The 25,155-nt window shown below is 39.6% G+C and overlaps 1 protein-coding gene across 1 annotated transcript; it reads right to left on the reverse strand.

Annotated features, from left to right (window-relative positions):
• Window positions 1-9,515: 9,515 nt before the first annotated feature.
• NAPG (NSF attachment protein gamma) lies at window positions 9,516-23,239 on the reverse strand. The gene is made up of 12 exons (XM_074878182.1): window positions 23,075-23,239; window positions 20,940-21,007; window positions 19,699-19,783; window positions 19,128-19,145; window positions 18,523-18,553; window positions 17,962-18,071; window positions 17,758-17,824; window positions 16,954-17,024; window positions 15,736-15,814; window positions 15,154-15,233; window positions 13,587-13,716; window positions 9,516-12,533 (listed from the first exon to the last, which is right to left on the reverse strand). Exons 1-12 carry the CDS (start codon window positions 23,128-23,130, stop codon window positions 12,384-12,386), a joined length of 945 nt encoding a protein of 314 aa, XP_074734283.1. The 5' UTR covers window positions 23,131-23,239; the 3' UTR covers window positions 9,516-12,383.
• Window positions 23,240-25,155: the final 1,916 nt, after the last annotated feature.

Here is a 25,155-nt window from a genome sequence, read left to right on the forward strand (position 1 = left end):
GTTACTACTCTTGGAATGGAAGAGGGAAATATTTTAAACTGGGGAATAATCAATCCAGTCCAAACCTTCAGATGGAGAATCATTCACATCAAGATTCATGAAACTCTTAGAATTATTTTTTTTTTTTTCCAACAAATACCCAGCAGGTCACAGGCAGTTGGACAACTAACTCCACCATGGTAATTTATGAGGCTGTCTCATGAATCAGAGAACTACGACTTTTTTTTTTTTTTTTTTTTTTTTTTTAAGGTGGGGGGGGCAGGGGAAGGAGGCAAGGAGTGCAGAAAGCCAAAAAATGTCAGATTCCAGGTTTTAGGAGTATTTTAATGCCATCAATTACCTAAGGACTGACTGTAATATTATATCAGATTGTGTTAAAGCTTCCAATGCATAATGTTCAGAGGATTTTTCATATTTCTGAATGCTAATACTTCAGCTATGTCTATCCCTTTCCAGGATATTTCATTCAGCCCCAGTTTCACTAAATGCAGAAGACAAATGCTGTTGACCTGATGTTACCCACTCACTATAATCAGAGAACCACAGCCTGGCAGATTTATTCCTACCTGGCTCTACTGCTTAGAAACTGCCTAATTAACAGTCTGCTAAACCAACAGAGTGAAACATGGCAATTTTGTGTAACAAACACAAGGACAGCAAGCCAGTGTAAGATCACTGAGTGTAACAGGGCCATGACTGCAATATGTGACTATAAATGCTCATGACGGAAGTGAATAGCTCACAAACCTTAGAACCAAGGCAATGAGCAGAACTAGAAGTGATGATTGCCAGCTAATCAGCCCAGCAATTAGTCTAAATAGCAAAGTCCTATTTTAAATCCATCCTGTAGTATTATTTGGAGAGCACTATTTTTCACGTTATTGCACTGTGGGGTTTCTGCATACTATTATGTTGTTGATGTCTTCAGCTCTGGGAACAGCTGCATTTCAGTAATAACTCAAACAGCCCCAAGAGTAGTTAAAGAAGCTCAAAGAGAATTTTCCTGGAATTAAAGAGCCTTGACAAATGGTAGATATTTCAACTTCCAACTCATCCTTGGCCACATAACCTCCCGGTCCACTTGTCTCTTTTCCACTCAGTGCCTCAGCAAGCACGATCCAGAGCTTAGATACCCTGACAGAAGAAGAAAGCGGATATCCTTCCCCCAAGAGAGGGAGTCTGTGACTGGTAAACACATACAGGAGTCTCAGTCAAGCCTTTGCCTGCCATGGAGGCCTGTCTGGGAGAAAGGGGTGAAAGCCAGAAGTTTGCAATCCTTTGCTGCAGGAATTTTGGCCTGTGGGTACAGTTGGCTGCCTCAAGACAGCGCACCTTGCACACAGCTGAGGATCTGCTGCATTATGTCTATAGGCAAGTACATTAAGGGGAGAGAGAGAGAGTTTACTGCTTCAGCTTGACGTGCACTTGGAGAACACTGGATTCCTACTTATCTCCCACACTGAACTCCAGGGGTGTTCAATTGCTGACCCAGATCTGGAACCAGACTTCAGGATTTGCTCCTAGCTCTGTGATCACAACACTGATTTCTTTACAAACACATCCATAACTATAAATTTTTTTAAAAAATAAATAATTACATCACTGAAAAAAATTGCTATTTCCTTATTTTAGTCATTTCTTGTCCTTTCTTGAATGTGATTTTTCTTTTTAAGGTATGTGCACTCACAGGCGTGGACAGATCTGCTCACAGACTACAACAGTATTTCATCCTCTCCTGCTGGTTACAGAGATTTCACCCTTCATTTAACTTCAGTGCAGTGGAATATGCAGCTCCAAGACTCTTCCTACCATCAAGACCTTTGTATTAAAGAGCTCAACCAGCAGAAACAAGATTATAATCAGGAATTGTCCTAGACTTCTGCTCCAAACAACTTGATCACAGCCTCACTATAAGAGGTTGCCAAAGGCCCGCAGGCTGCCGGTTCATCCAAAAAAGCCTGGAATACTTTGAGAGCCATGAAGTATCACAGTCTGGCTCACATAGTTGATATGTAACGTGGCATCCCTTAAACAAAATGAACCATAGGGGCAAACGTAATTTAGAGATTGACAGGGTGAACAAAAATACACCACAGCTGTCTCGAAGTAACTTAAATCTTCATCTGAAAAGAAAATCACTACCAGAGATTTTCAACCATTCATTTAGACATCACAATATCAACATCTTTAAACACTACTTAGAGATTATGTTTAGGAAAATTGGGAAGAGTGCCAAAGACACAAATAACTACACTGAAGTAACTCAGAAGACTGACAAGAAACAGCACTTATATTTCAAGCAATTAACTCACATTTAACTCAACTGTCTCAAAATGCTATACTTCTGTATCATATGGCATGTGCTATATTAGTGAACCACACCACAGTTAACTCAAAGGAGTGTGAATTCATCACTCAAAGAAAAAGAGTTTGGTGATGTATGACTGCCCTTAAAAGTCTGCTTCAGAGTGGAAAGTTACTGCAGAATAGTGTGTATATTTTAAATTCAAGCCTTCATTTAATCTACCACAACTCCCAACGCAGACATGGCCTAAATCTAATGATTATGTGTCACATTCACCCATTATTTGTATTTGGTCAAAGATAAAAACCCAGAACAGTGACAACTGCCACCCAGAACACATCACACCCTGGATTGCTAACAGAGACCAGGAGCTTCCTGTCAGCTCCAGCTTTTATTTCTTGTTTCTCTCCAATGAGCACAAACCAAGTTTGGCACTCTGTCAATGAAAAAGTAATGATTTTAATAAGATGCCGAAAATCAAGCAAAAAAATGGTCAAAAAGGTGAAGACTGACTGGAATATTCCACCAGAGCAAAGGTTTGGTTTCCCTTCAGGGCAAACTGAAAAGAAATGAAAACCACTATATAGCAAAGCCTTCAAGGAATACTCCTGCTGCTGCAGCAAAGACAAAATACACATACATAAAGAAAGATGAAAGTAACCAATGCAACAGACAGCAAATAGGATCCCCTTTAATACACACACACTGTTCATTTGCTGTACATCTGGAAACTCCACTGAAGAAATGCATTAGATCAGAGCAGTATAAATTTGACGTTAACTGAAGGGACACCATAAAAAAGTGCTTTCCCCTACTGCATTGCAGCAGAACTGTTGATGCTCAAACACCTTTAAAGCTATGACAAAACCAGCAACTTTTGTGATTTACACAAGCCATCAGATGTGTGATTCATGTTATGGTTCTCTATTATTTGTCAAACAACACGTTATGTCTCCAGTTGTTCCTCCACCCTTCTTCATACTTATGGTCAGGAAATCATAAGAGGACACAAGCACTCTTAGCATCGGGCTGGAACCCTCCTTGGTTTCTGCTAAGTCCACTCCTTTCCACATCACACACTGCCTCCTTGTCTCTTTCTACGCTTCATTCATATTAAATCTATTAATTAACATTTCCCATATTCTGATACATAAAGATCAGAGTCCTAGTAGCTGCAATATCTATATTTAAAAGTCGCCAATATTTTTTGTTATAGCAATACAAGACTACATATACTAGCCAGCAGAATTATCCACAATGCAATCTGCTATAAGGAAAACTCAACAGGCATAGGCTTTTCTTTAACTTTTTTTTACTATTCCTGAAATACCCTGAAAAAAAATACTCTGAATTTCCCCCCACATTTTTAACAAACTATTTCAAAGTCCAGTGGAGTGATCACAGATGTGGAGTGTTTCTCCATATCTTTCTCATGCAAAACAGATACATAGAAATTTATTCTTGAAACAGAAAGGTCTTGGAAGTGTTGAAGCAATTAATGCATACCCCAAATTACAGTAAACTTCAAGTTATCCCATTACTGCACTTCAGTCTTATGAAGAAACACTACCTGAAATATCTGGTTCCTGTTTCAGATATCCATGGCTTTCTAAAACAAAAATTATCATGTCATAAATGCAAGTGGAGATAAGTATATAGTATGTGTATGCATGCATGTAGGCTGCTACTTGCATTTACTACCTTGGCTGCACGTTAATACCAGATTTTGTTTGGCTGCACTAAACCAACCATGAGGCATTCACACCTGTTGCAACATCGTCATAACATCTCCAGGCAAAAAATGCAGCAAAATCATGTATACGTAAAGCCATTTGACAGCCTATCCACCAAGAGATCACAAGTAGTTCTGTTAACACACCCAAAGATGAACAAGAGAGCAGTGTGTGCAGGCACATGCATGCTTTCTCTCTTGATTTCCCTCCTGTCCCCATCTCAACAAGAAATTTTTTGCTCCCTAATGGCTACAGAATGACACATACAGAAAAACAGCTGAATTTCAGATTGCATACTAACATGCATGAACAAAAAAGGAAAAAATATCCTAATCCTTGTATTAGAAAATATTAAGATCTAAGGGGGAAAAAAAAATCCACATAAAGCTTCTACATACATCTCCCTCTGTCTGAATCAACAGAAGACAAGGGTGTTTTCTTTTCCTTTCTAATGTTCCTCAGCAGCAGGTCTTGTCACCAAATTCATGTCTTGCATCAGGAATAGTCAGAAGTATTTCAAAGGGGAGAGAAAGAACTCTCTGTTGGTGTTCCAAATAAAATTAGTTCTCAGGAATTCCCATGAGATGCAGTATCTGTTAAGTTTGGGAGGATAAACATTAGGAGCACTGAAGTACCAGAATAGTATCTTATCTAATGTAGAATTTTTAAATATACTAGTGTTTCTGCATCTCTGTTACCAGATCTTTAAATATTTTACTCAGTTGGTGTTACTACACAGCTGCCTTACCCTCCAAGTCCAACCAGCTTTAACCACTCACTCCTTACACACCAGCCTGTGCTCTGGGCTCCAGTGCAGCTGAGAGGATCCTCATTCTTTCTCCAGCTATTCAGCTTGGAAAATCATACATTTACACAAGACAGGAGCCAGAAAATTACTGGATGGTGGTCAGTTAAATAAAACACTTGGCACCAGTAAGACACATGGGGTACCATAGGTCTTTACACTTCATGAATTCTCTGCTATATTATTACTAACACAATTACTCTGGGACAGTTGTTGAGCAGTGCAGCACAGAAAGCATTGGCTAGAAAGTTCTCAGCTGCACACACACACACACACACACACACACAAAGTCCCTGTCTGCTGCTATAAGGGTTTTACCTTTAATTCCTGAATTGCAGTCAGATAGTGACAGGCAAAGGACATAAATCCCAGAATGTGTCTGTGTTTGTACTTCCTCACATCGCACACGGCAGCAGAATCTCTCCCCAACGTGAAGGGAGCAGTCATGCCAGTCCTCATCCCTCCCTCCCTGCCTATGAATCAGAAAGTGGATTGATTTTTTTTTTTTTTTTTTTTAAGCATAGTCCTTTTGGCAAATTCCAGCAGGAGTCCTCTCTTCCATCAGCCAACATACCACCACATGATGACAGACTTCCTCACTCCTTCCATTTTTCAGTTATCTTTTTTACCCCACAACTTGTTGATTTCTGTCCTTAACACTGCATTTTGTCCACAAGGCATTTCATAAAATTTTGTGGCTGCAAGGAGAGTTGCAGAATCAGCCAGCCCTAGAGTTGAAAATCTCTATTAACAAGTTATACTGCACACCAGCTACTGTTTTATGTGCTCTTCACCCACTCTCGCTCTGTAACCTGGACTTAATCACAGACCTGGACTTAATCCACAGACCCATGTTCAGAGAAAGGGAGAGAAAGGCAAATCAGTCAGATCCATCACAGCTGCGATTTGAACTCTTGAAGGGCCCGTTTATCATGTGATAAAACACTCTGGGGAAAAATAAATGTATTTGTGTAAGATGGGGGGGAGGGGCGCAGGTGAGCAGGAGATGGGTATCAGCACAGGGGGAAGGGAGGATTGGACTTATATTTACTCGCAGGCATCCTGAAAAACACCGCATGCGTTAAGACTTCTTTCTTACGACCAGAGCCACGCTCTTGCAGAGCGGTGCCCTTGCCCCCCCGCCGTGGGGAGGCCCCTGCCAGGCGGGGAGCAGGAGCGTTCCCCAGCACCAGCCCCGCCCGGGGAAACTCTCCAGCCGGCTCTTGCGATTCTTGCGGGTGTTTCAAATGAGAAGCAGCAGCAAGAGCAGGTCCCCGTGCGGGTGTTTCTAACCAAACCAGTGAAACGTAAAAGCTGTCCTCGACATGGAGCAAAGGCTTCCCACCACCGCCAGCAGAGGAAAAGCCCTTTGCTTGCTCTGCGGCACCATCTAGCGCTAACACAGTAACAACGCCCTTGGGAAAACAAACCCACTCTGGGTTACACCGATGAGTCTCTTTAACCAAGTAATAAGCGATAGGACAAGAAGTAATGGCCTCAAGTTGCGCCAGGGAAGGTTTAGACTGGATATTAGGAAGCATTTCTTTACAGAACGGGTTGTTAGGCGTTGGAATGGGCTGCCCAGGGAGGTGGTTGAGTCCCCATCCCTGGAGGTGTTTAAGAGCAGGGTCAACATAGTGCTGAGGGATATGGTGTAGTTGGGAACTGTCAATGTTGGGTTGATGGTTGGACTGGATGATCTTCAAGGTCTTTTCCAACCTCGACAATTCTGTCATTCTGTGATTCTGTGAACGCAAAATCAAGGCACATAAATACACATCTGTAGCAGGTGCAACCGCCCGATGAAAACAGTGCTTCATGGCTGCTGAAGTGATTGATCTTTTTCCATGCTCTTGTTCTCAGGGCCTCATAGTAGTTGGGGCCTTTGGCCAACTATTGACCACAGATCAGATTCTGGGTATAAATGGAGTCCCCTGGGGGAGCCATTTTGAGCTAGTCCCCCTGGAGCAGCACACTGCAGTTAAGGACTCTCCCCTTGGGTGGGGATGCTGCCTAAGGAAACTCCTTGAGATGACTTGGGTCAGGACACTGCCCCGAGAAGCTCCTCGAAGTTGAGAGTCCTCACTTGTTAGGTGAGTAAGAGAGCGCTTTGGAGTGTCGTTAAACCCCAAGAAGTGATAAAGCGTTTTGGTTTGTCATTAAACCCTAGGGAGTGGCGTTTTATTCCCCTCTCATAGGCATTTGAAGCTGCTGTTGAATGGTTGCAGAGGGCTAGTTGTTTATTTGAGAGCCTCTGTTAGCAACATCCAAAACAAGGAAGGCAACTAATGACAACCCCATTTCACTTTACACATGCTAGGGCCTACTTCTGTCACTCCAGTATCTGTCAAGTCATCCAAACCAGTTGCATACCTGTTAACATCCCAGCAGCATGCGCCTTGGAGCCTGGCCATGCTCATTATCACTATTCCCATTAGACTTGACAGACGAGGCAGCAGCAACCATATGTTCTTTAAACAGCCTCACAGCTGCCTCTTGCTCCCATTCCAGGCTGGGGGCTGCACTGCTGCACTGGAAATCACAGCTGAAGGGCAACGGCAGCAGCTCCAAATCAAAGACCTGTCAGCCTTTTGAAAGGTGGTCAGATACAGCACTCGTGTACATCATCTCCAACAGGTACTAAAGCAGAGGAAGAGGTGAGCCCAGCGCCTGGGGATGCTTGCTTCTACAGACCATTAGCTTAGAGATTAATATCCCTGCTCAAACAATCACAAATCTCAAGTGGCTCCCTCCTCCTCTGGAAAGTTTTATCTACTTGCTCCAATGTTATTACCACTCCCAGTTGTTGAGGTTGGGGTGGCTTCTTTTTTCCATTTCCTACATCCAAAAAAGTTCAGTACTTATTATAAACCTAGATGATAAAAAAGTTTTATTTTTTCCAAGAACAGCTCAGTTCGTACCATTTTTATAGCTGCTTATTCACAGCATCCAAGGAATGATTCCTGTCACACTGAAGAACTTCAGTGCCAGATTCTTCAGCCTTCAAGTATTCCAGCAAGTTTGACTTGAAAACAGTATAAAAGGTGATTTTTCTGTAACGATGAAGTCTCCAAAGAGTTACAGAGTTCACATCCTTAAATTGTGTAAAGATCTATGGCTTTTGAAATGTTGAAATCTAGTTGTTTTTCAAAGTCCCCAAGGGATCCAACTGAATAATAACAAGCTTGCATTCTCATGGACAAAAAATGCTTTGAAAATCTCACCCAAGCAATAATATGCTTAATTAACTCTAACCAACACAGCAGTCTTAAAATTCACATTTATACTTCAACTGCCCTGACCCTCTTCACTATTTCTGTATGAATTCAGCACATACAGAAACCTACTTATGTACTTTTAACAGAATCAGTTTTCATTAAAATACAAATAGCACTCTCCCTTTAAAAGAAAATTACCAATCTGTAGTAGAATTAAATTAAAACTTTGGGAGAAAAAACTGTTAATCTACGGAGCTGCTTAAACATGCATCAGTGACACTTTAGCATATAAGCAAACTGACATAGGTAAAGAATGAATTCCAAAACCATAACCTTTCTCTTCACCCTACCCCCAAGTCTTGGTTTTAAATCAGCAAAAACCTATAACCTAATTAGCAATTAAGTCACTTATACATGTTCTTGCTGGACAGCAAACACCTTTTCTAAAATTATCCTTGCTAGAAATGAGTGTTGAATATAGAAATGAATAGCTAAGGCATCCTCCACATTCAACCGACCCTCGGTTGTTTTGGTCTGGGCACCTGTTCTAGCCTCCAGCAGCACCCAGAGGCACGCACGATGCATCTGTCACAGTCAGTATTGATACTCAGAGCAGAGTCTGGTGTGACTCTGGCGCAAGGACCTTTCTCATATCCCTGCTGCTCCCATTAACATTCTCAGTCCTTTATAGATTTCAGCATATTCAGGTAAACCTTGGCGTATTTGTGTATTCTTCCAGAAGACTTCCAAGAGTTTGCTACACATTTAACCAGCGCAACTGTGGAAACAAGTGCTTTACCTCTATGGCAGATCTAAGAATCTGTATGTCCTCACTCATCATTAGAAATACAGGAGGTTTTTTTAAACCATTGTATGCCTTGCATAATTAGCCAAAATTAAAGAAGACCAAGGACCGGAGAATCAATTCTCTCTATTTCATCTTGTTAAAGACAACAAATTCAGGTCTGACAATCACCCAATACAACAATTCTGTTTTCTGAATACAAGCCTTTAGGAAGTGAAGTGGCAACAATGAACTACCAAGATGTTACAACCAGCAGAGAGGGAAAACACATACATACCTTTTATTCCGAGTGGACAGAATTGCCTAAGATGTGTCACCATCTCAAATAATGAAAGCCAGCAGAAAGGTACCAAAAGGTCAGTTACAAAAACAAAAACCACAGGATAAATGAAATGGGCTGTAAGCAAACGTCTAGTGAATAAGCCACAAAGATTGGACACCACTGTCTTTTTCAACACTCAAACCTGAGCCAGTAGGTTTTCAAGACTTAGTCCTTGATCATGTAATATACCTGCAACACTTGGTGACAAGATCTGCAGACAAATGGTCACACACAAAATCTGCTTGAGATTAAAAAATAATACTCATTTTCAAATGGTGGCGCTCAGCAGGACCTGATCAACAACAGGGAAAAGCTAGCACAAATGCATTAGTTTCAAGTTTTATTTTTCTTGTTGGTGAAACACATAGCCTCTTCTCAAGAAGCAGCATCTGTAGAGCTGTTACAAACACATTTTGTACTTTAATACACCACAGCTTTGGAAAAGGAACAAATAAAGCACAGGTTTCACACTGCACTTGGGCATACTGAGTCTAAGTTACAGATAATTTAGAAATCTTCTGGTTTTACATATACATTGCATTGGCCATCGCTCAGCCTTCATGCACAATTTAATTTTATTTTCCTTACAGTCAACACTGGTTTTGGGAACTTTCTTGCTGCAAATGGTATCTTTTCCATTTTAAATCACTTAAATGATATTTACATAAGTGTGCAAAGTGCTTTGAAAGATAGAAACAGACACTAACACATAATATACAGACAGCTTCTTCTATAGTTAAACATTTACTAAAAGGCAGTTAACATTCCTATCACACTTTCATTGCCTAAAATAGGAGAATAAAGTTATATAAAATAGACCATCTTATTTTCAGACACTTCCATTTCTGCAGATTTGGTCTTTACAGCAACATTGCAATTAAAGATTAACATTCTACTCCTAAAATTCAGAGAAGCCCCTTTCAATTCAATGGCAGCTTAACACGTTTAGTATAAGTTACTTTTGTCCCAGATTTTCCACACTTGGCACAGGGAAAAAAGAAAAAATCTGGGGGAGTGGGATGACAGTCTTGCACATCTATTTAAATTTTTGGCAATGTGAAAAGCATACTTCAAGAATCTAATGCATTAATTTTAATTTTTCTTCTAAGGGCCTGTTAGTGTTACAAGCACAGTATAAATAAAGTCTGCAAGTTCTTTCATAGAAGCACACAAGGCTCCCTATTTTTCTTCTTATGCACGTCATCTTCTCAGATATATACAATTGTTCATACACACAAAATGTAGACTCCTTGGGACCACTCAACAAAACTGATTTCAGAACTGGAAGAAGCAGGAAAAACTTGAAGAAAATTACTTATTAGTGTTCCCAGTGCTCCTACATGTGTGGTTTTTTTCTACTTGTGATAAAGACTTCCCATAAAAAGTGCATAGTCACCTTTATGAACAAATTCAGAAGCTGAGTAAACAGGAGTAAGTTGCTCCAATGGTGAAAAAAAAAAAAGAGTTACAGGAAAGTCTTCAAACCCATCTTTCATGTATACTTGTAATTAGAGAAAAGCAACCCAATTTCCAAAGTTTCATTTAGACTATTTTATAGAAGAACAAAAACTTTTATATACGTCATTAATAACAAAGGGAAATTACCTGTCAGGCAGTAAAGAACTACAGGTGTAGTCTCAAATAGCTTTAAAATCCAAGATGATCCTTATATAACACAAAGAGACAAAACTGCTTTTTGGACACCTATTAAATTGAATAGTGCGACTTTTACAGCAGCCTTGCCTGCAAATCATGCCGTAGCTGGTGCACCCATCACAATGCTGTTGAGTGCTATCCACCCCAAGGAAAGTGAGTATTAGCCCTCTAAAAGTTTACCTTCATCACAATTACGTCTGACACACTGATGTCAGACATCACATGTATGTCAGACATACGCTTGATATTTTTGAAGACATCCAATTCCTTAATATGGCAGAAAATGTACCAACACTTAACACTGTGCTTTTGTTTACTGAACTCCAGGTATCCTGTATCACTCACAAATCCCTGCGGGATTCCAAGTGATCTTACCCTAGTGCAGATCGTGATTAGGTTCTTCTGAAGAAACAGACCACAGGTACAACTTCCAGTGTTGTCAACTTTTAAGCATAAAATGGTCAAACAAATTTAAGACACCACAGAAGCTTGCAAAACGCATGACTTGAATCAAATGAAAATAGAGAAGATGCATTAAGATTTGGTTACTCTGGATTCTGAGCTAGTTTGAAAATGCCATTTGTAAGAGATAGCTGTTCTATGCTTTGAAATAACAAAGAATGAAATGTCTTTGTAACCTAGTGTATTAATTAGTAAATAAACACCTAGAATACTCATGAACTCACACATACCATTGAAACAGTCCACCCAAGTTTTTGTTGAACATTGTCTTCAGAGCTTTATATTCAATGCACATTATCTGCTACCTTCAGTTTCTTTTTTGATTATGGCATGCTTCAGAAACACCGCTAAGAAAGGTTGTCCACTCCTTCCATTCCCAAGGTATACATTACAAACACCATGCACATATTTTTTTCCAAAGACTTCAGGTCAATAAAGTTCTTAAGATGAAAGATGTGTGTGTACTTTTAAGCTTGTAAGATAGCTTCAAACAAGTTGACTTAGTATTTTACACCCACATGGATACTGCTTGCAAAGAATAAGGTATTAAAATAATACTCTGCAGTGGAGTAAAAACACATTGATAATAAATGGAATGCTCCCCCTAGTGCTTATACTAGTGAAAAAATCCTGCCAGGCACAGTGCCTTGGATGTTACACAGTCAAATGAATGGTCATATATTTAACTCAGAAAACAAATCACAAAATATTACTGGGACCAAAAATCATCAGCTGTTGAAATCCATCATTTAAAATTTTGTACCACTCTCCCTACTCCAGTGCTTCTGAGGTTTTGTTTTCTTTTAAACTGTGCTTTTTGTAAAAAATTCTCTCAAATTTTTCCCATCAACTGAAGGCAGGGCCCTGAAGCAGCTCCTACCAGGTAAGAAATGAAGTTCAAAGATGTTTCGAGATAAGTACAATCATGCTTTTTCTCCTATATTGTACCCAGAAGCTGCCAAGTTAATATTAGCATTCCCATATCACAATTGCAATGAAGCTCTGGTAAATCTGGTACCTTTGGATACGCTCAACATCACAAATAAGTCAGATATTTAAGATAACCTATGTCTGCAGCTAGCATAATCCACCAGAATATTCATCCTCTTCCTCATCGGCATGAGATCCCACTGCAGCTGGTCCTCTTGCTTTGTCTTGTGCAGCATTTGGAGATTTCTTCTTGATTCCACCTCCTGGGACCACCAAGGTAAGACCAAGCTTGGCATACTGACAATAACAAGGCAAGTTTAATTTCTGTACTATCACAGAAGTAAAATCTTGTTGAATTACATTGCACAGAACTGACTGACGCTCACAACAAACAAGCAGGTAACATTCAGTACAGAAAACAGATTGATGCTGCTTTCAGAGTATGTTTTTCTAGCTTAGAATAAGCCTAACATTGGTTCATTTTTCAGAATTGGTTCAACACTTTCAGAATGGGATGAGATCTGTATTGATATTGCTTATTATAGAATAATTTGGCCACATCCTACAGCTTCTCTGGTTCAAGCTTTACGTACAAAAAACCTAATTTTTCAGTATGCAGCTCTGCATGTGTTAGCTAGTGATAGCTCATGTAAAGTCTTACAAGTGTTTTTCTAGTAAGACTAGTACCTTAATTTTTACTATTCATCATAGCAAAAAAGTAAAATTAGTCAATACTGTTACAAAGTTTGGCATGGAAGGATGTCTCCTTTACTTTACACTTTTCCTATCCTTAGACTTCCTAGAATTTACAAGTTCAATTTAAAAAAAATAAAGGAGGGGACACCACACACGACACACAACTATTTTCTTAAAATAAAACTAAAAAAAATCTTTCACTAATTATTACCTTGCTAAGGAATAAGTGCTAAAAAAACCCCATTCAACAATGCCATCCTGCAGGCATCATATTCTGTAATGTTCATGCATGCATGTCAGCTATATGGTATTTCTGAGATAAAGCATAAGCAGAGAACTGTTCTGGCCCCTAAGGAATCAAGCAGAAGGGAACTGAATTTTGGTCAACTTGTCAAATGCACTCAGCAAATCCATAATGAACTGCTCTTTCACCTAAGCCTTCCCACCATCTGAAAGGAACGATGTGGGAATTTACACTGGCAAGCAGCAAAGTAAAAGAACACAAAGTTCACAGGCATGATGATAGAGCAAGTCACAATAAATACGTGGATCCTGCTCTTCTTATTTTTCTCTACTAGAAAAAAAATATCTCAACCTCAACAAACAAAGGGGTAAGATTAAAAAAAAAAAAATCCTTAGGAACTGCCTACTTACATCATTGTCCATGTATTTGAAGAGTGGCAAATTACAGACTTCAGAAACTTGATCCTGATCTTGCTGGTCATATCCTTCTAAAAGTTGCTCTAGTGCTGCACAGTCTTCACTTCCATTAAATCCTGGTATACTGAAGGAAATTAACAGTTCATTTAGGGCTTTTCAGCAATCAACTTGACACTCAACTATTCTATCTTTAAATGCTGCTGATTAATAGCAGAAGAGCAAGCAGCTTTTAAGAATGTGATGGACTGTTTATTCCACAAAACTGCGTATAACCACTTTGATTTCTCCAGGACATGGATCATCTCCATAAAACTAAAACTTTCAGCTATATTAGTTTGCATGCTGAGAATAAGACAACAATCATAGATAGTCAAGACAAAAAGAGAATATTATAATTTTTCAGTTTTTCCTGACTAGTCAATAAACTCTTCCTCCACTTTATGTATAGAAAAATTCTGTAATGAGTGTCTATATCTAAAATACAAACTGAAGGCTTGGAAAACATGAGCAAGATGTTTAAAGATTGATCTTGAAAAATTCCTTCTAAAAATAAAGCACAATTCAACTTACACATATGTTCAAGTCATTTCACTAAAAACACGGTTTAAGTAAAAATACGCTGTTTCAGTATTTTGTTACTGAAGTCCTAATGAAAGCCGAAATGGACAGTTGCTGGGAAAGCCTCTGGAACACCAGTTAAAACACTAATCCAGATTCTGACACCAGAATTTTCCCCTGGATGTGTAACGAATGCCTTCTTCATTTCAGTGTATTCAACTGGACTACTTTCTGCTTCCTAAATTATTTCTCTAGAAATCTTGCTTTTCTTCTTCCAATGTATGACAAGATCTCCCAAATCAACATAACCAGAAACGTAGTAATTCACAGCCTGCAAACTTTTACAAAAACATTTAATCTTTCCCTCAATCTAATCACCATACCAGATAGTTTAATTAATTACCCTGGGATGCTGCTATTACGCATTTTAAGACCACATTCCATACTTCCATCCTCAAACTGTAATAAAAAATGGTAATGACAAGTAGAATTTCAATTTTTTACAGGCCTCCACACGTGACATGGCAGAAAGATTCTGAAAAAATTATCATTCAATTAGCAACATCCAGAAATACTGACTTTTAATCCTAAACATTTGTGTATAATAGCGAATCCATCTCTTCCATTTGAAAAAAACAATACAACCCAAAGGCTATCAGTAAGGCAAGAATCCGAGCCATAACAGTATTCTGCTCAGCTTTTAACAAAGGTAAAAAAAAATGGGAGGAACCTCTAATTTCCATCTCATTTCACCTGTCGCACATAACTACTTCTTTATGACTAACCTTATATTTCAGGTTCATTAAGAAGAATCATCATTGTAATTACAGCTAAATCTGTTCAGAGTGAAAAAAATTCCCGGTAGCTTTATACCAGAGAATGTCCTGTAAGTCAACAGCAGTACAGGCCTAAAATTTCTTGCCAGTGTTTCCATTGCTCTTTCATAAGAATAGATCTACATTCATGAAATAGTTTAAAATTATAGGACATGAAGTAGACTTACCTATAGCTTTCCCTCACACATCTTTCTGCGGCAACATAATCATTTCTGTGAAGATGAACTAAGACTTGAGCAATAGTTTTCTAAACAAAAACAAAAAACCCAACATGATGATTCTTTATAAATTAACAGTAAAATACGAGAAAAATAATGGACTGCTAATATTTAGCATGAAAAAGGTCATTGTGATCAGCAATGATTCTAAGATACTGACACAAGAAAGTCAGAACAATTAAAGTGAAAGAGTCATATCCTCAGCTGGTATGAAACAGCTTATCTCCTATAACATTGTAATGAATTGTTGCACCAAGTAACAGCATTTGTTAGTTTGTTACTTTTGATAACATATTTGGTTTGATGTTGCTTTTGACGGCTCCTGTAGATAATAGCATCTTATCTTCAACATTATAGTAGTGAAAAAAGTAATTAGAGGTTGGGGAAACATGCACTACCACAAATTCTCATCATTTAGCAAGAAATGTATCCCTGAATCTAGAGCTACATATCGTCAGTCAGATGTCAGCTGTCATTAGTTACCCATGAAAACTTGAAATGCACTATCAGAAATTGTCTCTTAGAATTTACCTTATAGCATGTTGGGTAATTTTCGATTTCCTTATAAATACTTTTTTCCTTTTGAAGAGACAATGCAGCCTCATCTAATCTAAAAAAACAAACAAACAATTAGGAGTATCAGTGCCAGGAATAAAGCATAATGAACCTGGGGCTAATTATAAACTGCTTAACTAATACACTGGCAAGTCTACTGGAATAAAAAGCAACACAACTAAAAATCAGTAATAGATTTTACTAACAGAGTAGATAAAGAAATATATAGTCAGCAATTCCTTTTGTATACATGCAGGCTAAGAACATCAGGGAAACCTCATTTTTCGTAACATCGTACAAGATGAATGCCTTGTTACGTACCCTCACAGCCATTTCTGTATGCCATGAGGTTACTATAAGCTATCAGTAAGTCTGATATCCATGAGCTATAAACATTAAGTCATAGTAACTGCTTTTGAGTTTGAATACTCTTTTAATTATCACATTAAACTTATAGAAATTAGCAATAGCACATGAGCTATAAAGCAGCACAACAACCAAGTCTTTCAGATGTTTTGAACCTATGTTGACTCACTTTCACAGAAAGACACTCACATTACTTTTTAAATTTCCTTTTCTGACTACAACTCTGCAGTGCAATAAAGTGTCTTAAAAGTAGAGTTAGAAACCCAGACAATTTCTTAAAGGAACTACCTGTTTCAGTGAAGCAAGTCTAAGCTGAACCGCAGGTCAAGTTTGGTGCTAGCAATTAACAACTAAAATAAATTCCCACTGAGACACCAAGATACACTCTTCTTTAAGAAGTCCAGAAACAGACTGCTGCAAAGAGATTTCTTTCCTCAGGTTAGTCACCTAATTCCTCCATTTTATATTCCACAGCTATAAAAGACTTTCAAGTACTTTCTACATATTAGTTCTGGAAGAAAAAACAAAAAAAGTTCCTGAAGTAGTTTAAGAATTAATGAAAACTGGTGTATGTGCTTTCTAGCTGTTCAACAAACATAAAGGAAACAAAGCCTTACAGCCCACATTCTCCCATCCCAGAACACAAAGCAGGTGATTCTTGGATGAACATAGATAGCATATCCCACAGAAACTGAATTTTAGTTTGAAGTGCATCTCAAAGAAGAACTAAGAACAGTATATAAACCAAACAACAACAAGAAAAAAAACAATGAAAATCACTATTAAAGATTCAATTACGTTTTAAAAAACAAAGGCATAAAGCTATACCTGCGTCCTCTGACTAGAAGTCTTGATGCCTTCCCTAGCATTTCTAACGCTTGCCGTAAACGTTCTTCATTCTAGAGAAGAACAAAAAGAAATCGTGCATTTGTATTTCATTTGCACAGAATTAACATCACTAGACCTTAATCTTAAGTATGTCATCTATAACTCAGAACAACTGTGAATTATTGTATCAGCAGTTCACACACTCAAAGGAAACATGAAGAGTATTGGTGCATCCAAGTCCCACAAGCAGCTCCTGTATGGATCTACAGAACAAAGTAACATGAACACAAACTTGCTAATCTGAAAACACATGACAACTGATGATAAAGAAGTACGCCAAAGACAGTAGCAAAAAGGTAAATAATCTGCTCACGAGATGGGTAAAGCATCAACCAAACTCTTCTCTTTTGTGCCCTCAAGGATTTCAAACTATTTTAGGCTCCAGGACTTAACCGCAGCCATGTTCCCTACCCTCTGGGCTGCCCAACAAAAGGCAGAAAACTTGACAACATATGAAATTCAGATTCAGTCAAGTCCCAAACTGAGAAAAAGGCAAAGCAAACTGACTCCTAACTTTTATAATCTCCTTCTCTACAGCATAAGAACCCTTCAGCTTCATTCCTTTCGCATCAGTGGCTGAGTAAGGAAAAATAATTTAGAACTTAGGCTTTTTCTTAACTTTACAGCTGACCCTAAACACCAATTCATTTACCTTCATATGCTTTCTGGGACTAGAAAGTTCTCTGCTGGTGTGGAAAAGAAAAAAAAAAAAAAAAAGAACAACCCATAAATCCCCCCACTTACTTCAAACACTGATGCTGCTTGCTGATAAAGCTGCACAGCCTTCTCTGGGCTCACATTTTCTATTAACCTGTAATAAAAAGAAATAATTTCTCTTCAAATGAAATTAAAATATTTTTCATCAACAAGCACCAAAAAGGCAAGAAAGAAAACCAAAGACAAACCCATGCCCTGCATGCATTCCAGCCACCAATACCAGAGACTTACTTTCCAGCCCGTTCCAGTGCAATAGCTGCTGTATCTGGTGTCCCATTCTCCAGGTACATCATACTGGCTTTCTCGATCAGCTGAACTGCTTCAGGGAGTCTCTGCATCTCCTGCAAAGCAACAGTCACAGGGACATTGCTGTCAGGAGTTGTGCTTATGTACAATGAAACAAATCAAACCAAACTGTAATACCTTATTTATTAAGATTCTAATTTTATTTGCAAACTTGTTAGTGAAAGCTGACCACCAACTCCATAAAATTCACTTGTAAGTACCAAACTTTCATGTAAGGTATGAATTTGTGGTAGTTTAGAGCAGAAGCAGCACCACTCTTGTGAAGCCCTCACCTTTCCTTCTACAAAAGGAAAACCATTTTTTTTTCCCCACAGTTACAAATGTCACTTCCCTAACCTACTGAGGGTATTGGTGGGGACTATGAGTCAACAGAAAAATAGCACTTTAATATGCAATTCGCTGATATATATTTCTAAAATGGTCCAGTGTGCAATATTCTTCACTAGAAAATAGAATTTTTAAATAAAAACTAGTAAATGAAAATACCTTTAGCATCATGCCAGCTTGTTCATAAGCTCTGCAGAGAAAAAATTTACAATTTAGTTAGATATGGTATATTTCAGCAAGCTGCATTTATGCAACAAAAGTTAACATGCATCAGCTATTGCTTCACTGTTAATATTTAATCTTTTGAAGATGTTTCGAGTGTTTTAATTAATGAGACAGTGCACGTGTACCATTATTTTCCACAAATGAAGTACTTCAACCACACTTGCCACTAAAAATCTGTTCTCACGATCTGACCCACAGGCAATATTTGGATTATTTGTCATTATCTGCTTGCTTTGAAGTACTATTTAATAAAAATTACTTTATAAACTCGACAGTGTAGAATTTCAAAATTACAAAAAGTTCATCTAAGAAAATATATTTGATATCAAAAGGTGCCAAAGAATGTCAAAATCATCATTTCTTCAGATGGCCATTGCAAGTTTTAAGACTTTCCTAGTCCGCACTTCCATTAAAATGATTTTGAAACAGCGAAATCACTTGAACCATACCATTTACTACAGCGAGATCAAAATGATAGTTCATGCTTGTACCGTATGTTAGAAAATTTGTTTCAGATTACTCAGTGATTCTGTACTTACTTGGCAGCATGGAAGAGACTGGAAGTAACATTGTCAAAGTCAAGGACAAAAGCCACAAAAATATAACGCAGGTGTACAAATAAAGGGAAATCGAACCTACTACATTTGTAGGCAAGCTGTCACAAATAAATGCTTCTAAGGACAGAATAAATGCAGCATACCAAAGTATAACTGCATGTAAAGTTGTAAAGAGCACATTTATTTAAAATATGTTCCTGGTTACTAAATACTACTAGAAGTACTGTAACAATGTCAGAGTTGCGTTTAGTTTATACTATCCATTTGTAGGTATTTAAAATAAATGTAATAATTTCTGAAGTAGCACCTAGACATCTCAGGCACTGGTCAGCATCTTATCAGTCCAGATGTTATTGGAAACAACACATATTTTCTAAGCAACAGAGTTCTTTAGTTTTTCCACTCAGACCATACAGGAAGTCTTTTAAAAGACAATTTTGTTAGATTGACAAAATATATTAAAGACATCATCTACCAATCCCCATTACCCCATCTAAGCAGCAACTAGTCAGCTTCTTGGGAAATAACGAACAACAATCAATGAAAAAGATACGCTTTATTGTTTTCATGTGCCTCAGCTTCCCGTAAACAGGCTTCCCTTGCCTGGTCAAACTGCTTGGCATTCTTAAAAGCAACAGCTGCAAGAAATCAAATAAAACTCTTATTTACAGCTTGCCATTTTCCTTTTTTCACCACTTCTGCTCAAGAATCTAGCCACCTAAAGATGCAAACAGATTCTTTAAATGAACAGTTTACCAAGCTCTTCCAAAAAAAATCACGACAGTCCTCCTTGCTTCATTAGTCACTTAGTTATCATTAAAAACGTTTATTGTCAACAACACTTCCATACCATCACCATACCACACACTGTGCATAATGTGTTCAGCTGGATTTTGGAAATAACTCATTCTGTATTTTAATTACAGCTCTGCAGGAATGCATGTGTATATAGTTTGAATCATTAGAGGTTATACAAAATCAGTATGGCAGGAATAAAAGTGTACCATCAACAAAGCACACCTGTAGTAACTACCTCAACACAACCACTTCAGGGCACAAATACGTAATTCTACCTCCACTATACTGATATGATATTAAAGTAGAATTTAAAATAAATTTCAATTTATAAATGCTCCAGTTGCTCTCCCGCATTTGTGGTTTTTTATTCAGGCTTCAATGAATGAGTAGGAATGCCTAGCGTAAGAAGCCAAAAAAACCCATGATAAATTACTAAGAGCAAAAAGGAATCAACTAGTAAGAATTTTGTATTGTGTGACTCTTGCAGTGGAAAAAAGGAGGAAAGAGATCTTACTATGCCTAAAAAACACCTGGCAGCATCTCTCTATCTTAGTGAGACAGTCTTTGTCAGGACATACTTCACAAAATGGTGAAAAATCAAAATTTCAAAACCAGCTCAAAATTTGTTGCTTTGTAGGTAAAGTCACAGGATTTGGGGGTAGACAAGTGAAAGAAGGAAAGCTTTACTTTTATCATACATAGTAGATGTATGTAAAGTAGACAAAGTTCACACAAAGTAGAAGTTGTAAGCTTGGGGGAAAAAAAAAACCACAAAGAACCTGTTTTGACAACTGTTCTAGATCTCCAAGTACAATCTGAATTTTATTTTACAGTGCTATGAAGAGTATTTTTTGTTGTTGTTTCAGCTTACTTGTCTTCACAACAGTTTTACTTACACAGCAATGTACCGAAAATACGTAAAATGTTATCAGTGATTCAGCCTAAAGAATAGCTTGAAGCCATACAGTATATGGCCATATTTACAGCCATACATACCTGCCTTCCCATACTCGGTAGCTGCACTGTCATAATCGGGTTTCCACTTTAAGAATCCAGTTTTTAGACTAAAATGTAAGAAGAAAGGCCTATTAACAATTACTAAAGATTTTATGTTTTACCTTCAAACAGGCATGTTTAAACTTTAGACTACATCTGAAAAGGAGCAATTACCTATATGTCAATACTATGGTAGCATCACTACTGTAAAAATAAATGCCAGCATTGTTAGGAATTGCACAAAGCACTACAATGGTCTCCCATAGTTACATGCCTCACCCTAACACGTTTCTACTGTCCCCAGAGAGTCTTCACAAGTCCAGCTCCTCAACAGTAAGAAGTCAACAGAAGAAGAATACTTCCACCTACACAAACATGATATCTCAAGATTTCTAATACCACAACACCTGACAATTTTTGTTACACAGCGTTAAGTTTCCAGTGTTCCTCTACTGCAATTTTTTGCTGCTGCGAATTATCAAAGACTCTCCATTGCATACACAAATGAAAAAATTTACTTACCAACACAAAGACAAAGCCTCATATGGCAGTTATACATCTACAACAGATTATGACACTAAATGGGGCCATGTGCACACAAACATATATATAGGGAAAAATATACATTGCAAAATGAGGTGAGTCATCAGGCAATGTTGATTTCAATATTATGACTTCCTCACTTCTAAAACAAATATGAAAATCACCATAACTTTAGAGTGCACTTCCATATTAGTTGTAGGCAGTCACTTCAGATGCAATACATGCTTAATTTGGAAAAACAGTTGTATGTAGATACTATGTTGGTTTTGTTGTCTTACTTGGACAAAAATCACTCTAAAGCAAGCCTTTATATTGTGTTATTTTTATCACAGCCAAAGTCTCAAATGTATTGAGCTGAAATACACAATGCTTCAATCTACACAAAATTTGAGATTTAGGCGCCTTTTATTTCAAATGCTTTCCAGCATAAGCTTAAAATTAATTTTGCTGAAAGGCCCTTTGGGTCAAGTAATTTGAATAAAATACTCTGGTACAATTTTTTTATTCTGAGGTCATATCTATTACAGTTTATACTTTTGATCCATGATTTTCAGATGGCCCATTACTGTTCTTATTAGAATTATAGCATCTTTGGATTAGTCAGCTCTATTACTATGCTGTAGCCTGCGAAATTGAGACTTATAAGCCAAATGGCTATATTCAGTGTTAAAACACACGTTAAAAGACTATCATATGGAGATATTAAGCCCTCTAAGCTAAACATCAGCACAGGTCTCTGAGGCCATCTAAAAGGAACAATCACACATTTCTCGTAGGCAGGAAACACACACACCATCTCAGCAAGGTTAAGCTCTTTTATTCACCACAACCCCCATAACTTTTTTCTCCCACTAACTTTAGAAAAAGAGCAGAAGTGACTCCCCTCACTTTCCAGTTAGGGTCAGAGTAATAAAGGCTACATGGTCCATAAGGTATCTGCTCAAGCTTCAGGCCTCCGAGCCAGACAGGCTCACCGACACGACTTTTCAGCTGTAGGGCCACTTTATTCCCCCCGTTCGGGGAAGAAGAGTGCCCTTTAGCACCTCCTGTAGCGACGGACCCCGGAGGCAGAATTCGGGCCGAGCAGCCGTGTCCTCCTATTCCCTCTGCGCCAGCCGCCCCCAACCCCGCACCTCCCTCCCCTCGCCCTGAGGTCACGTCGCCTGGCACAAGCGGTCCCCCCTCAGCCTCCCGGGGAGGCCACCATCTCCCCACCACTCCGCGCAGGGCACCATGGGAGCTGTAGTTCCCCCGAAGACTCCACTCCCGACGCGGGCGCCGGCGGGAACTACAACTCCCAAAAACCTCCCCCCCCACCCCCGCCACGGCGGCCCAGGGACGAGGAGGGGGTGCCGAGCTGCCGCGCTAAACCGGCGGACAGCAGCCCCAGAGCTCAGAGGCCGCGGGGGAGGGTGGCCGCGGCGGCAAGCAACGCGCTCCGCGGAGCCCCGTTCGAGCAGGAGGCGATACGCCGCCTCCGCGGGGCAGGAGAGCCGGGCGGGCCTGACAGCCCGGGCGCTGAGCTGGCGGCAGCCGCCGCACCCGCTCACCAACTCGCTCCCCCCGCTCGCGCCTCCCTCCCCTCCGCTCACTATTTCTCCGCTTTAGCGATGTGCTCGAGCGCCTCGTTAATCTTCTGCGCCGCCATCTTGCCGGCACCCCACCGCCTCCCTGCGCTCCCGCTACGGAACGCCGCGGGGCTCACGGCGCGCCGAGGGGAGGGGCTCGGCCCGCCGCCTCCTCACCGCGCCTGCGCGATGGTGGCGGGGCGCTGGGGCGGCCGTGTCAAGGCGGGGCTGGGTGGCGCAGGTCGTGGCGTGGCGGGTGAGGTGGCTGTGTGGGCCGCCTCGCAGGTTTCTGATAGGGGAAGCTGTCTTGCTCCTGCCTCGGCAGCCCTGTGGGTGGTTGCACCTGGCAGGGGTTGTGCGGGTGAATGGTTGCCCATAGTGTTGGGCTGTGCCTCAGTTGGGGGAGCAGGAAGGTACCCAGGCAGGAGGTCCCCGCCTCCGTCTTGTCCAAGGCTGACAGAAGCTTTTTAGAAAACAGGAATGAGTGCAGGCCTGCATTTCCCAGGGGTTCAAGTGGCGTCCAGTTTTTCATAGAAATGCACGACTCATGGGCCAAAGGCTGAAAAGCGCTGCTTGCCCTGCCCTGAAAGAAGCCTCCAGAGGCCTTTTTGCTGAGGCATACCCCTCTGGGTTGTTTGGTATTTGTAAAAACAAGGTGCTGTCTCCAGTCCATTTGGCACAGAAATACACAGCAGAAGGTGTGAGTTGTGTCTGAGCACACCGGAGTTGATAACACAGTCATGCAAGATAGTGAAAACTCAGTAACTGAATTGAAAATGCTGAAGTACGTTTTCAACTGCCCATACACCCAGTTTCCTTGACTCCTTATTTTTGTTAATCTGAAACGTCCTTGAGTAACAGAAGGTCAGTGATTGGGCCCAGGAAGGTGTTTATTCCCCAAACTTGGACATCATTATTGTCTTCCAGTAGTCTGAATAGGAGAAGTATTTATCAACACATGTGAGAGAAAGCAAAGTGAGAACCTGGTTAAACTTGCAAAATTCTTATCAAACCATAGGAGTCATTGAAAGTCCATGCTATTTACAGGAATCAGTTTTGTGATTGTTTCTACCTTAAATGGTAAAAAGAAGCAATATTTACATGATTTGGTTTATTCTAGGTAGACATCAGACTCACAGGTCTGAATTGCTCTCCCTTCCTTTTCCTTTTCCCACATTCCCTTGGTGGCATGGAAACTTATTTTTCTGACTTCGGTTCTTGCACTGCACTTGAGAGGCTATTATCTATTGCAGATGGTGGAAAATCCACACTAAAACTTACATAGTTATTTTGTATCCTAGAACAAAGTAGGAAAAAAGGTTGTAGAGAGATTTTGTGGTTTCAAAAGCAGATGAGTGGTCATGAGAGTACTGGGAGAAAATAGCTAATCTTGCATAATACATACACAAAAGGGTTTTTGGCAAGCGCTCACTGGTAGCAGGTAAAAAATAGAGGAAGCTATGATCGGAGAGATTCCTGTGTCACCACATCTGTCTTTTCTTTCCCTTTCTGTGGCAGCCAGGATAGATCTGGCCGTATTAAGCTTGCTGCAGTGCCTTTCAAATAAACTTGTGTTACCGAGGAAAATGAAGTCATAGAACTGTGGCATTAAAGGACAGAATAATCTCAGAGTGTTCTTCTGAAGCTCCCAGTTAATGACTTACTGTTTGTGTGTTTGTGCTAGTGCTTCTGGCCTGCTGTGTTCCCTGGGTTATAAATAGCTGTTCATTTTCTAGTGAAACTACACATGTGCACTATCTGGTTACACTTTATACTGGAATGATTAGACGAAAGATTTCCAAGACTAGTATTAAATGAAATAGGATATTCCTGGGTAGCTTTCATTTTGTAGACATGGAACCTCCAGAGATTTTACATCTGGGAAGGATCATATCGCAGCATCTGGTGTTTGGCTGTGAATTAGAATTTGGTGTTGAAAAATGATCAGGTACAATGTGAAAAAATTTCACAGTGATAGCAGTTGAAGTGACAAACTTTTTGAAGTATTATACAGGTTTTGTTTACTAGGCATATGTGAGCTCTGCAAATAGCTGTACCAGTAGAAGCCATTGATCATTAGGCTGTCCTCAGCTGCCCATCACTAC

The sequence above is a fragment of the Strix uralensis genome, chromosome 1 (assembly GCF_047716275.1).
Source record: "Strix uralensis isolate ZFMK-TIS-50842 chromosome 1, bStrUra1, whole genome shotgun sequence".
NCBI classification, from domain to species: Eukaryota; Metazoa; Chordata; class Aves; order Strigiformes; family Strigidae; genus Strix; species Strix uralensis.